General features: G+C 36.8%; 1 protein-coding gene and 1 long non-coding RNA gene across 5 annotated transcripts in view; one reads left to right on the top strand and one right to left on the bottom strand.

The window, feature by feature from the left end:
* The window catches only part of Myo9a (myosin IXA), a 199,273-nt gene that overhangs the window by 96,344 nt on the left and 88,716 nt on the right, over positions 1-14,213 (top strand). For all 4 annotated transcript variants that reach the window (XM_041679416.1, XM_041679418.1, XM_041679417.1 and 1 more), the window contains 3 exons: positions 108-249; positions 3,822-4,017; positions 8,478-8,597. In XM_041679416.1, coding sequence (XP_041535350.1) covers positions 108-249; positions 3,822-4,017; positions 8,478-8,597 — 458 coding nt within the window. The remainder of the gene's footprint in view (positions 1-107; positions 250-3,821; positions 4,018-8,477; positions 8,598-14,213) is intronic.
* Positions 3,873-14,213, bottom strand: part of LOC121466000 — a 113,237-nt gene continuing 102,896 nt past the window's right edge. The window contains exon 3 of the long non-coding RNA XR_005976705.1: positions 3,873-3,987. This is a non-coding gene — a long non-coding RNA (uncharacterized LOC121466000). The remainder of the gene's footprint in view (positions 3,988-14,213) is intronic.

Genomic DNA, 14,213 nt, shown 5'->3' with positions numbered 1-14,213 from the left:
ATTACATTAATAGTGTATACTAGACAACACTGTAATTATAATGTACTTTAGTGTTATGTTATATAAATGACATCTTTCTCATAATTTGTTACCTCCCCCCAATTCAGTTTTCCACAGGCTACAAATCAAACTTTACTAGACAAGTTTAAACATCAACATGAAGAGAATTCTTATATTGAATTTCCAGCTGTGATGGAACCTGCTTTTATCATAAAACATTATGCTGGAAAAGTAAAATATGGAGTAAAGGTCAGTAAATTTCTTACTGAATGTGGTTTTAGAGCAGAGGCGTGTCTTTTAAAATATAGAACATTTTATTTCTTGACAGTATTTTTGCATGTAAACATTGTTTATGTTCTTTTTTTCCCCCCAGACAATATTTCTCTTTTACAAACTTAGCGATATTCCTACCTCTGCCTCTCAAGTACTGGAATTAAAGGTGTGCACTAGAATTGAGATCTTTTCTTTCTTTCTTTTTTTTTTTTTTTTTTTTTTTGGTTTTTCGAGACAGGGTTCCTCTGTAGTTTTGGAGCCTGTCCTGGAACGAGCTCTTGTAGACCAGGCTGGCCTCGAACTCACAGAGATCCGCCTGCCTCTGTCTCCTGAGATCTGTTTTTTAAATTGATCTTTCTGCTGGTTTCCTTCTGTAGATGTATCTATTAGGCCATTCTAGTGAACTTTTCAAAGTTAGAAGAACAGATTGTGTCTATGTGTCTCAAACTTATTGTTCATTCTCATAGTTCATTTGTTTTGATGTGATACTCATGGTCTTTTATGAACTTCTGTTTCTAGAGCACTGTTAGGTAGTTGTGACTTTTCATTCTTACTAGGTTTATTAATATTAACTTCTGAATATATTTTTATGGACCTGATGAGTTGGTTAACTCTTAAATCTTCAGAAGTTTAAACTTGCCACTTAAGATACTAAGTTTTCGTGGAATGCAGCAATAAAATGAAATCTTCAGATGAGTGTCTGAATGGTTTTTTGTTTTTGTTTTGTTTTCTATTTTTGTGACAGTCTCGTGTAGCTCAGACTAGTCTCTGATTTTCTATGTAGAAGAGCATGTCCTTGAACTCCTAATTTTCCTGCCTCTATATCCAAAGTGCTAGGATTACAGAGGTGTATCACCATGTTTGGCTGTAGTAGACATCCTAATTAAGGTCATTTGTCCATTTGCTGATCCATTTATTTAAGAATTATTTACTGCTGAGTATGGTGGTTCACGCCTTTAATCCCAGCACACTGGAAGCAAAGGTAGGCAGATCTCTGTAAATTCAAATCCAACCTGGTGTATAGAGTGAGTTCTACAACATCCAGGGCTGTTAACACAGATAATCCCTGTCTTGAAAAACCAAGAAATAAAGAAAAACCAACCCAACAAACTCCAAAGCATTATTTATTAAATACCATGTGCCACATTATCTGTTCAGTGTTTACAATGATAAAGTGATAAAACTAGACAGACATATTTGTAAGTATTTTATTTGCATATCATATTTATACTTATTTCTAGCTATGTGCTGTAAATAAATGTTTTCTGAGTTAAAGTAATGAAGTAATTACCTTTAAATTTGTAGATTCATAAGAACCTTTCTAAAACACTTTGACTTAAGAGAGCACCTAAAGTAAATGTTATGCTGATGAGTTGAGGTAGTGAATTACATGTTGTAAAGTAAGACCCGAGATTAGTATGTTGAAGTAGTAGATTAGAGATTAGAGGTCAGTGATATCAGACTTTTCGTTTTTCTTTTGTTCCCCCCCCCCCCCCCCCCCCCGAGAGACAGGGTTTCTCTGTAGCTTTGGAGCCTGTCCTGGAACTAGCTCTTGTAGACCAGGTTGGCCTCAGACTCACGGATATCCACCTGTCTCTGCCTCTCGAGTGCTGGAATTAAAGGCAGGCTCCACCACCGCCTGGTCATATGAGACTATTAACTAATAGTGGGATAATATGAATTCTAAGAGCAGACAGCAGGTTAAATCTTGAAGAGCTTCTAGATCACATTGTGTTTTCTTGTTTTTAATGGAGTTCAGGAGTTTCTTACTGTGTAGCCCATGGTGAAGTGATAGTCCTGCTTCAGCCTTCTGAATGCTTTAATTACAGATGTTTACCACCAACTTCACCATTGGAATTTAGTGTTTTTTTTTGTTTGTGTGTGTATTGTTGAAATTATTGTAGGAACTCTGAAACTACGTTAAGCAGAAGATATTTATTTTTACAGACAGCAGAAAGGGCAAGACTGGATTCTCTTCTGCCTCCTATCCTTCCCCCTTTAAATTGAGGCGAAGTCTTAAATTGAATCACAAGAGTAGCATTAGAAATGGGGAAGATCTTATATAAGGTATACTGTGGAGATATCTATATACTTTATAGATGTTCTAAGTGAATGATTTATGCCTGGAAATAATTGAGTCTATTGGAGGTACCATACCCAAGAAGGAACACACAGGTGAGAAGCAGAGTTTAGATATAATTTACAAAGTAAAACTAATCAAAAATTTTGAGCCTGTTGCTAGATATTGTAGTTACTTTTCTGGTGTGGTAATAAAACACTATGAGCAAGGCAACTTATAGAAGAAAAAGTTTATTTGGGCTTAACAGTTTCAGAGAGCTAACTAAGAGTTCATCATGGTGGGGAAGCAGCAGGCATGGTGGCTTGAGCAGATGCTGAGTTCTCACTCACATCTTGATCTGCAAAGCACAAAGAAAAGAGTTGGAAATAGAAATGGTATGAGTCTTTAAAATCAAAGCTGGTCCCCAGTGGCATACTTCAGCAAGAACACACCAACCTACCCAAATAATACCACCAACTGGGAACCAAATATTTAAATGCCCCAGACTAAGGGGACATTTATCATATTACACATTTCTGTTTCTGTGATATTTTGTTTATGTTACTGAGTCGATTGAAACTAATAACTGATTTAAAAGGTATCATTGTGACTTGGCGGTGATGGCATACTCCTTTAATCTCAGCAGAGGCAGAGGCAGTAGAACCTCTGAGTTCAAGGCCAGCCTGGTTTACAGAAAGAGTTCTAGGACAAGCTCCAAAAACTACACAGAGAAACCCCATCACCACCAAAAAAGTGTAATTATATAGGCATTTAAGAAATTAGACAAAAGTAAAGCTATTACTGGAGATAAAAAGGGATATTTTATAATGATAAAAGTGTCAAGTTGATAAAAATGTTAACCAAAAGTTAAAATATTCAGTAACTTTGATTCAAACTATAGCAAACAGAATGAGACCAAAAGTAGGGTTGAGAATGTAGCTGTGGTAGAATGCTTTTCTAGTATAAGTGATGCTCTAAGTTTAATTCCTAGCACACCAGAAGCCATAAGAAAATAAAGTAGCTATAGACAAACCCACTGTTGTTCCATAGGGCACACAAACAAAATGTCAAACAGAAATATTGGGCATCACTTTTGTGCAATTGTGTCATAGGTTACTGGGTATATATAATTTTGGGGGGTGGGGGTGGGAGAAGGTGGTTTTGAGACAGAGTTTCTCTGTGTTACCCTGACTGTGCTGGAACTTGCTCTGTAGACTAGACTGGTTTTGAATCCGCCTTGCTCTGCCATCAGTCCCTCCCTCCCTCCCTCCCTGCTCCCTTCCATTCATTTTGGTTACTAGGTTTCACATTAAAGGTGTGCACCGCCCTGCTTAACTGGCACTTTTTAGAAGATACATGGTCCAGATAATTATCCAGAATAGAATTCAGTTCCATAATTTCTGTTCACATACCATTCAAACCTGTCACTTATTATCTTATTGATTTTGATAGTCTTTTCCACAAAATCATTGATACTTTTTTCACATAGGATTTTCGGGAAAAAAATACAGATCATATGCGTCCAGACATTGTGGCTCTTCTGAGAAGTAGCAGGAATGCTTTTGTCTCCGGGATGACTGGAATTGATCCTGTAGCTGTTTTCCGATGGGCAGTTCTCCGGGCTTTTTTCAGAGCTGTGGTTGCTTTCAGGGAAGCTGGGAAAAGATACATTCAGAGAAAAACTGGTAAGCCATCCTTGCTAGTATCTGCATGATAATACCTATTATTTTCTTCTGTATTTACTATACTCTGGAATCATGTTTCCTTTAAGTGATTAAATGCAGGTTTCTCATTTATGTAGGCATACGTCATTATATTTTCATTAATAGTGATAGGAATAATGAGTGTCTTAGGGTTTCTGTTCTGTAATGAAGTGCCATGACCAAGTCTAGTTGTAAGTGGGAGCTTTAAATTGGGGTCTAAGCCCGGTGGTGGTGGTGCACGCCTTTAATCCCAGCACTTGGAAGGCAGAGGCAAGCAGATCTTTGTGAGTTTGAGGCCAGCCTGGTCTATAAGAGCTAGTTCCAGGGCAGTCTCCAAAGCTACACAGAAAAACCCTGTCTCAAAAAACTAAAATAATAATAATAATAATAATAATAAAAATTGGGGTGTAGTCCATGGCTGATATAGTGTAGGCTAGGCAAACATGGTGCTGGAGCAGTAGCTGACAGCTTACATCTGACCTGAAAGTTCCAGGCAGAGAGAATGAGACTGGGCCTGGTGAGGAGTTTTCAAACCTCAAAAGCCTAGCCCCAGTGACCTCTTCCAAGACCACACTTCGTAATTCTTCACAAATAGTTCTGCCAAATGCAGACCAAGCATTCATATATATGAGCAAATGGGGGCACTCTCATTCAAATCTCCACAACAAGTATAAAGCATATGGTAGTAAGGACAAAAATGCATGCTGATAATCATATATTGATTCAGAACTTAAGTGTTTTCTCCATTTTGTTTATCTGTATTTCTTTCTGCAAATGAAATTGTAATTTAGTATGAAAAACAAATTAGGAAACAAAGTATTGGAGTCTATGAGTATAATATCGTAGAGTCTTGTGCCACAGAATTACTTTATTGGTTGAACAGTTTTGTTACTAAGAACATTTTTTCTTTTAAAGAATCAATACTGCATCTGTTCATTAAATTTTTTCCCTTCCTGTTTACCTTCTCTCAGTCCATTGAGTTTTTTAGTTTGAAATTTAGAAATGATTTTTTTTATGGATACTTTCTGCTTATACCATAAAAACCTTCCATTTTATTTTTTATGAGGGCACTTGAGGCACTTGAGGTCCTTTGGAATGTGCTGTAGTATTTGCTCTCGCTGTAATTTTAGTCCATTGCATGTAGTTAGAATTTTCTAATCTATATGTAGTTGAGACACGCATTTAAGCGGAATTGTGAGAGTGCTTCCTAAAGTCAGCTTTTAAACCTCATTTCTTATTTTGTGTGAACTGCTTTTTGTAAATATGGAAAATAAAAATTTATTGGAGAGCTAGGTGGTGATGGCGGCGCACGCCTTTAATCCCAGCACTCGGGAGGCAGAGGCAGGCGGATCTCTTTGATTTCGAGGCCAGCCTGGTCTACAGTGAGTGCTAGGTCAGCCATGGCTACACAGAGAAATCCTGTCTTGAAAAACAAAACCAAAATAAACAAACAAAATTTATTGGAGAAACAAATGAACTACTTTAAATCTGCTTTTCCTCTAAGTGATTTTTTTTTTTAAAGAAGCTTTTAGGAAAGTTTTTTTTAGATACTAAGCTATCTTTATATTGAGATATTTAGTTGGAAGAACAAGAAGAATATAATTTTAAGGTATAGAAATGGTGTTGTAGTCTGGAAAACTGTGTTTAAAGGTTAAAATGCTTGTAAAAGTTAAAAAAAGTAGAATGAAAGAATTAGGACACAGGTTATTTAAAACATTATATGTGACATTGAATCACAAAACTATAAAGATACAAAAATACACCAGTGACACTGTTATATCAAATGGAAAATAGAGAACAATTGGTATAGTAATATTTAACGGTTTCTTAAAATTTAATGTATTTTAATAACTATATTCTCACCAAGTAATTTTTACATCTTCTTGATTTATTTTTAATAGATTATCAAATTATGTATTGATTGCGTAGATTATGAGTATAATTCATACAGATGTCCTCTTTTTGTTCTCAAACTTGTGCATGTTACCTGACTGCCATCCATATTCAGGCTAGTGTGATACCTGACCACCAAGGGTAAAATTACTGGTAATAATGAAAACTGAGTATTTTTTATCAAAGTATCTTGTGGCAATGAAATGATGGTGAGTTCTCTTTTATAAAACAGTAAATATTTGCAGTTATTTTGGTAAAGAAGGATCCATTTTAACAACATATTTACTTCTCATCAACTTGTTAGAATGTTTGAAATGGATTTTATTTTTAAGTTTGCTGTTTTACGCAAATTATCTGAATAGCTATAAGAGTACATTTTTCTCTGTCAAATGATGTTTTTAACATAACATTTTATTATCATTTTGATAAGATTCTTATTTATTTTGTGTGTTTTTCACATCATGTATCTTGATCCCATTCTTTCCCTCATATTGGTGTGGAATATTAATTGAAGATGTGTTACATTCGTTTATCCTGTGAAATATTTGTTTAGCAACCAGCTGACAGAAAGTAGTAGGGAGGAACCATCTGTAGCTAGGGTTCTTAAGTGGTGGCAGAGCAGAAAGACACCCCATTTTGGGGGAGATGTGAGTTAGGAGAGAAGGTTAACTGTTTGCTATTCAGCCTTTTTTTTTTTTTTTTTTTTTTTGCAGGGTGAGGTTGAATGTTTATTCAGGGGGTTATGGAGGAGGAAGGGTGAAGGGGGGACAGAGAGAGAGGGAGAGAGAGAGAGAAAGAGAGAGAGAGAGAGAGAGAGAGAGAGAGAAAAGAGGGGAAAGAGACAGAGAAGGGGGGAAGCAGAGAAGTGGGGAGAGAGGCAGAAGCAAAGCTGCCTCTCCGAGAGGAAGATGGAAAAGAGAGCTATTCAGCCTTTTTGAGTGAACAAAATTTCACCTTAACCTTTGAATTCTGAGTTCTGTAGAGTGCTAGAGATCTAGGTAATGCTTGCTTTAGCAGCCTTAATAGAGTCGGTGTCTGAGGGAACAAAATTTCCACCTGGCTATGGCCAGCGCAGTTGCACCACAACTAGTAGCTGTGGAGTTGCAACTGCTTATCAGGACAACTACTGAATTCAATGAAAAACAACACCATACCATTGCATCTGCCTTTGCAACCCTCCCTAACCCCCAGCAAAATAAAATGAGAAAAGTATAAAAAGAGAAGGCTTTACAAATCTCATCATGGAAGCTGTAGTGCGACATTACAAATCATGCCCAATACACCTTTGTCCATACATCTTTACTTGTAAGTGTTCATTGCAGAGAGTCATTGGTCTGGTTCGAGGCTCCTGGTCTCTGGTTGTGAGCCTAGCCTTTAAAGGCTGAGCCATCTCTCCAACCCAAGTTTGATAAGATTCTTTAAGTAGATTTTATCTTTTAAAAAACCTATTTTTATGTACTAGCTAATGAATAATAAGATTGTATTCTCTCTGCTAAGTAATATAATATTTGCTGAGTTTAGAAATAAAGTTTAAGGGAATTTCATTAAGATGAAAAAATACTTTGCAGGGGTTTTTGAATTAGTCTTTCTTTGAGCTTTAAAATGACTATCTTGAGAACTATTTATTTGTAAGTTATAACATTGAATCCCATTCCTAGGCATATAATAAAGTATACTAATGGACCTTCAATTCATTATATTTCACTTAATTTGTCCCTAAATTATATATTTTTCATTTACAAAGGCAAAATTGTTAAATGTAATCATTATTCCTTAAATCTTAAGGTAATCACTAAGTGAATGACACTGAGAGTCCATCTTTTCTGAAAAAATGGGAACTCTGTATTCTATCTTAAAGAAATTTTTTGCTAATATTTGTGGTATTGAAGCTGCCCTCCCCACATCCCTCAATGTCTTATTGCTAGAATGATTCACTGGTTAGCACTTATTTGGGGCTTTGGTCTTTACTTATCTCTGTCTCTCTTTCCCGCATTCACTTTTATCTTCTTTTCCAGTGGTGAGATAAATATTCTCCAACTATTTCTTCAGATTTATAAATACAAAAGTGCTATTCGGGTTTCTGTTCTTTGGAGCTTTACTCCTTACACTTACCACACACTTGACAGAATACCTTCAAGTGTGGTTGATTGCCAGATTTGTAAAGGAAATGTTAAATGTTATGGTAAATTGTTCAGGTATAATTTCTCTCGGATTCTATCAATGTTGCCAACTATATACTAAAGATATTTCAGAAAGGAATAGTTTTTGAAGAACCACCAAATGATACAAATTGTTTGAAATGTTCTTAGAGTTTTTGATATGGCATTAGCTCAGAATACTTTGATTAATAAAATAGACATTTTGAATATTTGAAAAGAATATTTGTTTTTTCCTATTATTTGTTAATTGGGTAAAATTGTTCACATTATTGATATTTTACAATATATTAAGAGAGTTGGCAGCATTGTCTTTTATTCTCTTAATTGGTTTGGGCTCACATGTCTTTTCTTTTCTCCATTTTTTTGTTTTGTTTTGTTTTGCTTCTTAAGGACATGATGATACAACGCCATGTGCAATTTTGAAAAGTATGGATAGTTTTAGCTTTCTCCAACACCCAGTCCACCAGAGGAGCTTAGAGATTCTGCAGAGGTGCAAGGAAGAGAAGTACAGTAAGGCTGCAAATCCTCAAACCCAGTGTTGTCACATCTATTTGGAAATGGAAATCAAGAGCATTTATGAAGGTGGCATGGAGATTGTATAGGCAACATGATCTTCACAATCCTTTACTTGGACTCTAATTTTTCTCTTGAAATCGGTGATATGCCTGTTCTTTAATGTGGGTAACTGTTTGCTATGATGGTCACCACATAGTTAATTATCTAGGTTGCCATCACTGAATTGGTTTCTATTTTTGTCTTTCAAGATTTATATCATAAAAATGAACAGTACTTTTTTCCTTTTTGCTTTTTGAAAGTTTTACTGAAATATAATTACACTTAAATATAAGAGAACAATTTGGTAAATCTTACATATATAGAAACTCATGAAATTATCACAGTAATAATGTTATTCAACACTTTCCAAAGTTTTTTCATATCTTGCTAAATTTTGTACTTGCTTACACTTGAGTCCTGCATCAGCAATGTTATAATTTCGAATCTCTGGAGCATCCATTTAAGCTGATTACAGCTCTTGATTGAGACTTTCTATGTCTGATATAAGAGAAGTCACCACATTACTGTTTAGCATAAAGAATAATAGAATCAGAATGCATTTCTATTTATTGTTTAAAATTGATGTAAAAGATGCACTTGATCTCCATTTCTTCCTTTGGTCTTTGTAAGTCTGCATGAAAATAGGTTCTTTTATCTGGCGTGTGGTTACAATAATTGGGCTTACTCCTATTGTGATAGTAAATGGGTTCTTCAGAAAACTAAGTTATTTGTGTGGACCAAATTTATTCAAAATATGCTTTGGTCATCTAATAAATTATCACAGGTTTAGGTTACTACTTTTATTAGCTTTCTAGTTGAAATTCCATAACATTTTACTTAATAAAAGATTAAGTAGAAGTGTTAAAAATAAATATGGTGAGTTATTTTTTTTCACTGTATTGGTATAAAAAATGTATAATGTATTTTGAAAAAAAATTGTAATTTTTTTCTTGTAGGAAGAAAGTAAGTCATTTTAAAGAGGTGTCTTTAGAATTTATTTCTAACTATTGTTATTATTTCTTTTTTTTAAAAAAATATTTATTTATTATGTATACAATATTCTATCTGTGTGTATGACTGCAGGCCAGAAGAGGGCACCAGATCCCATTACAGATGGTTGTGAGCCACCATGTGGTTGCTGGGAATTGAACTCAGGACCTTTGGAAGAGGAGGCAATGCTCTTAACCTCTGAGCCATCTCTCCAGCCCTATTATTTCTTTTTTTTTTATTTATTTTATTTAACTTTTATTTATTTTACATACCATCCACAGTTTCCTCTCTCTCCCTCTCCAGCTGTCTAGTCTTCCTCCCACTGTAGTATACCCTTCTCCCCATCTGCTTCTTCTCTGCCTCCATTCAGAAAGGGGCAGGCCTCCCATGGGCTTGCACAAAGCATGGCACATCAAGTTGAGGTAGCACCTAGTAGTGAGCTCTTCCCCCTGCATCAAGTCTGGTCAGTGTAATCCAGCATGGGGAACAGATTCTCAAAAGCCAGCTAAATGCCAGGGAAAGGTCATGATATCACTGCCAGGAGCCCTATAAACAGACCAAGCTACACAACTGTCACATAAGCAGAGGGCCTAGGTTGGTCCCATGCAGACTTCCAATGTTTCAGAGTCCTGTCTCTGTGGTTACCCCATCATGACCTTGAACTCCCTAGGTAGTACAGTCACCCCTCCCTTTCTTCAGGAAGACTCTGAAGAGTTCCTCCCAGTGCTTGGCTGAGGATCTCTGCAATATTGGATAAAGGCTCTCTGATGACAATTAGGGTAGTCACCAATCTGCTCATAGGAGAAGGCCAATTTAGTCACCCTCTCCACTATTGCTAGAAGCCTTTGCTGGGGTCATCTTTGGATTCCTAGGAGTTTCCCTGGCACCAGGTTTCTTCCTGACCCTGAAATGCCACTCCCTGAAGGCGTAAGTCACAAACAATGCCACACCAATTTGGGGTTATGATTAATAGGGTGGTATTTATTTAAAGGGGAAAATACTTACAGATCACTGTCCCAGGCAACAGCCCTCTACGCAACCAGGAAAGGAGTCTAATCGCGGGCGGAGCAGGAAGTGAAGAGAGAGAGAGGAGAGGGAAGTGGCCGCTTTTTTAAAGGGAGAGAGACCACGCCCCAATGGGCTGGTATCTCAGCGGTGATAGGCTGGAGGAGTGGGAGGACCTCCCGCAACAACTCCCCTATCAAAACATCTCTTTCTTTACTCTCCCACTCTGTCCAGAACCTAGCTGGCACAGCCTGCTCCTTCAAGTTCCCATTCTCCCACTTCTTTTCCCTCCTCCACTTTATCAAGGACTTCTCTTCTATTTCCCCTTCTCAGGGAAATCCATGCATCCTTCTTTGCTATCTAACCTCTCTGGGGCTGTGAATTGTAGGTATCCTGTATTATATTCCTAATATCCACTTAGGAGTGAGTACATACCATGTCTGTCTTTCTGGCTGTGGGTTACCTTACTCAGGATGATTTTTTTTTCTAGTTCTATCAATTTACCTGCAAATTTCAGGAGGTCAATGTTTTTTATAGCTGAGTAATACTCAGTTGTGTAAATGTACCACATTTTCCTTATCTGTTCTTGAGTTGAGGGGCATCTAGGTTGTTTCCAGGTCTTGGCTATTCCGAATAGTTCTGTTAGCAACATAATTGAGCATGTGTCTTTGTAGTATGATTGAACATCCTTTGGGTATATGCCCAAGAATGGTATTGCTTAGTCTTGAGGTAGATTGATTCCCATTTTTCTGAGAGACCACCGTACTGATTTCCATCCAAAGTGGTTGTACAATTTCGTTCTTCCACCAGCAGTGGAGGATTGTTCCCTTTATTCCATGGCCTCTTCAACACAAGCTGTTATCAGTGTTTTTGATCTTAGCCATTCTGACAGGTGTAAGATGGTATCTCATAGTCATTTTGATTTGCATTTTCCTGATGACTATAAAGATGTCGAACAATTCTTTAAGTGTATCTTGGCCATTTGAAATTTTTCTTTTGAGAATTCACTGTTGAGATTTGTACCCCATTTTTAAATTGAATTATTTGGTATTTTGATGTCTAGTTTCTTGAGTTCTCTATATATTTTGGAGGTCAACCCCCTCTGTCCGATGTGGGGTTGATGAAGATTTTTTTTCCCTATTCTGTAGGCTGCTGTTTTGTCCTATATGATAAGTGTTTGCTGGGGGTAGGGGGAACCGGGGTAGGTGTGATTGTGTGGCGGAGTACATCTTGTAGAAACGGAGTCCAGTGGGTGGCAGTAGTAGTGGGGTAGCCTGCCTGGAAGTCTTTCACCTGCTGGCAGGCTGTTGGGGTCTGCACCAGTGCACTGGGCTTCCACCAGCTATTGTTATTATTTCTAAAGATACACAGTCCTTATTCTAATTGTTCATTTTGGTATTCTTAACCTTTGAAAACAGTCTACAAATTTTTGAGGACAGCTTAAATGAACTTTACTTAATTTTAAAGTAGTTGCATATAGGTCATTTGCTTTTCTTTATGATTGAGCCTGGAATCTGTAGATTGGACCATATTGTAGTTTATGTGTCCCATTTCAGCTTAGGCTGCATGGAGAAATTGTGCATTAGCAGTTTCCTAATTTCTGCATATTGATGCTTTCAGTTTTTTTAGGTATGTATTCTGTTTTCCACTACAATTATATTCTGATGCAGCTTTAAAATATTTTGGTACTAATCTTACATAATTACAGCACACTACATGTCTGGAATGCACTTAAAGTGTTTATAAAGAAAAAAAGTAGCTTTAAATTCTTCCTTTTAAAAAATTATTCCTTTTTATTTTGGGGTGTATGTGTGTGTGTTTGTGTATACCACATACATACAGGTGATTTTGGAAGTCAGAAGGGTTTTATGTCAGATCCCTTGGAGCTGGAGTTACAGGTTTTTATGAACTGCTTGTTGTGTGCTGAACCCAGTCCTCTGGAAGAATGGTTAAGTGCTCTTAACCAGTGAGATCTCTCTAGCCCTTAAATTTTCACATTAAGAAAAAGTGCACTAAAATAATGATTAAACCTTTCACCTTAAGAGTCTAGAAAGATGGACATGTTAGATCTTTAAAAAGGAAAAGCAAGCAAATGATACCAAGAGCTAAAAATCAGTGATACAGAAAGTAAATAATAGTCTATAATATGTTTATGCTGTTGCTTTAGATAAGGCAACATATTGTAAGATTAGCAGGTAGTAGAACAAAACTTACTTCAAGGCTAGGAAGCAAGGAGAAGAAGAGACTGGAAACCCAGGATCACTGTTGTGCATGCATTATTAATAATCCAAATAACTACCACCAGGTTCAAGCACTTTAAAAAGTTCTACCATCTTAGGCTAAACTGAGAGTCAGATTTCTAATGCATTGGCCTTAGGGAGATAGCCAAGATCGAAAACATGTTAAGTTAACTCACTGTGTTAACCATCTACAAAAAAAGAAAAAAAAAAGTACTGTGATCATTTCAGTAGATGAAGAAAAAGTCTGCCATACTTCTGTACCCATTTTTCTTCAAAACTTGGCAGCTAAGGAGTGGGAAACAGTGGCCCCAATTTATAAAAGGTTGTATTTTTTTAAAAAAAATCTTAGAGCAGACTTTACTTAGAACCCAGGTAAAGACATTTTCTGGTAGCCACTTCAGGGTCATAGGCACAGTAGTACAACAACAAAGGAGGAATTAGTTCACATGACTGTTAGTAGAGAAAGGTAAAAATCTAAAACATTGTCTTAGGATTAAATGTGAACTTAACAATCTCATAGGATACCTAATCAATACACAAAATTATGATATTTCTAATACTTCTAGAAAATGAAGTTTATAAATGCCAGTATGGGATTTGAGGCAGCCAGTCCACTCCCACATTTTACAAGAGTGCGTCTGTGTGCAAGAAGTACATGGCAGTTGTGTCCCTTCTGATTACTATTCCTATTTTTGATGTACCTTTGTTAGTTTTCACATCACTGTCAGAGAAGCCACTTTTGTGAGCAGCACCATTCAGAGTCCCAGCAGAACTTCAGCCAACAGGTAATAAGGAACTAGGCTTCCTTAGCAGCTTGTCTGAATGACCTGAAAGTGGATCTTCATTCTAGTCCCAGGATGCCTACAGTCTTACTAGGCAGCTTGAGTACAACCTAATTAGAGACCTGATTTAGAACTACCCAGATAAGCAACTCCTAATTGTCTGTATTTTGGAAACTGAGGTGAATGGACCTTGTAGCCAACTTAAAATCTTACATTCCTATGAGTCAGGCATAGGAAGAGTTTAAAAAACCAGCCTGAGTAGCTTAGTGAGAACTTTTCTCAAAAGTTAAAAAAAAGTGTGTGTTGAGAACTTGGGGTTGGGGCAGTGGCTCAGTAGTAGGGACTTGTGTATCAGGCTCAAAGCCCTTGGTTCAGTACATGGTGTTGCAGAAAGGGAGGGAAATGGAACGAAAAGAGCAGAGGAGGGAAGAAAGGAAATCTGAACCAAATCAAAAGTACAGAAATAGATCCATTTGGTGTGTGTGTGTGTGTGTGTGTGTGTGTGTGATATAGTTGTTTTCTACCAAGGTGCTGAGATAGTTGAATAGAGTAAA

Source organism: Microtus oregoni, unplaced genomic scaffold, assembly GCF_018167655.1.
Source record: "Microtus oregoni isolate MIOR12 unplaced genomic scaffold, Mior012 000032F_ref0000030, whole genome shotgun sequence".
Taxonomy (NCBI): domain Eukaryota; kingdom Metazoa; phylum Chordata; class Mammalia; order Rodentia; family Cricetidae; genus Microtus; species Microtus oregoni.
Note: the sequence above shows the minus strand (reverse complement) of the source record. Positions and strands in the feature narration are given on the sequence as shown.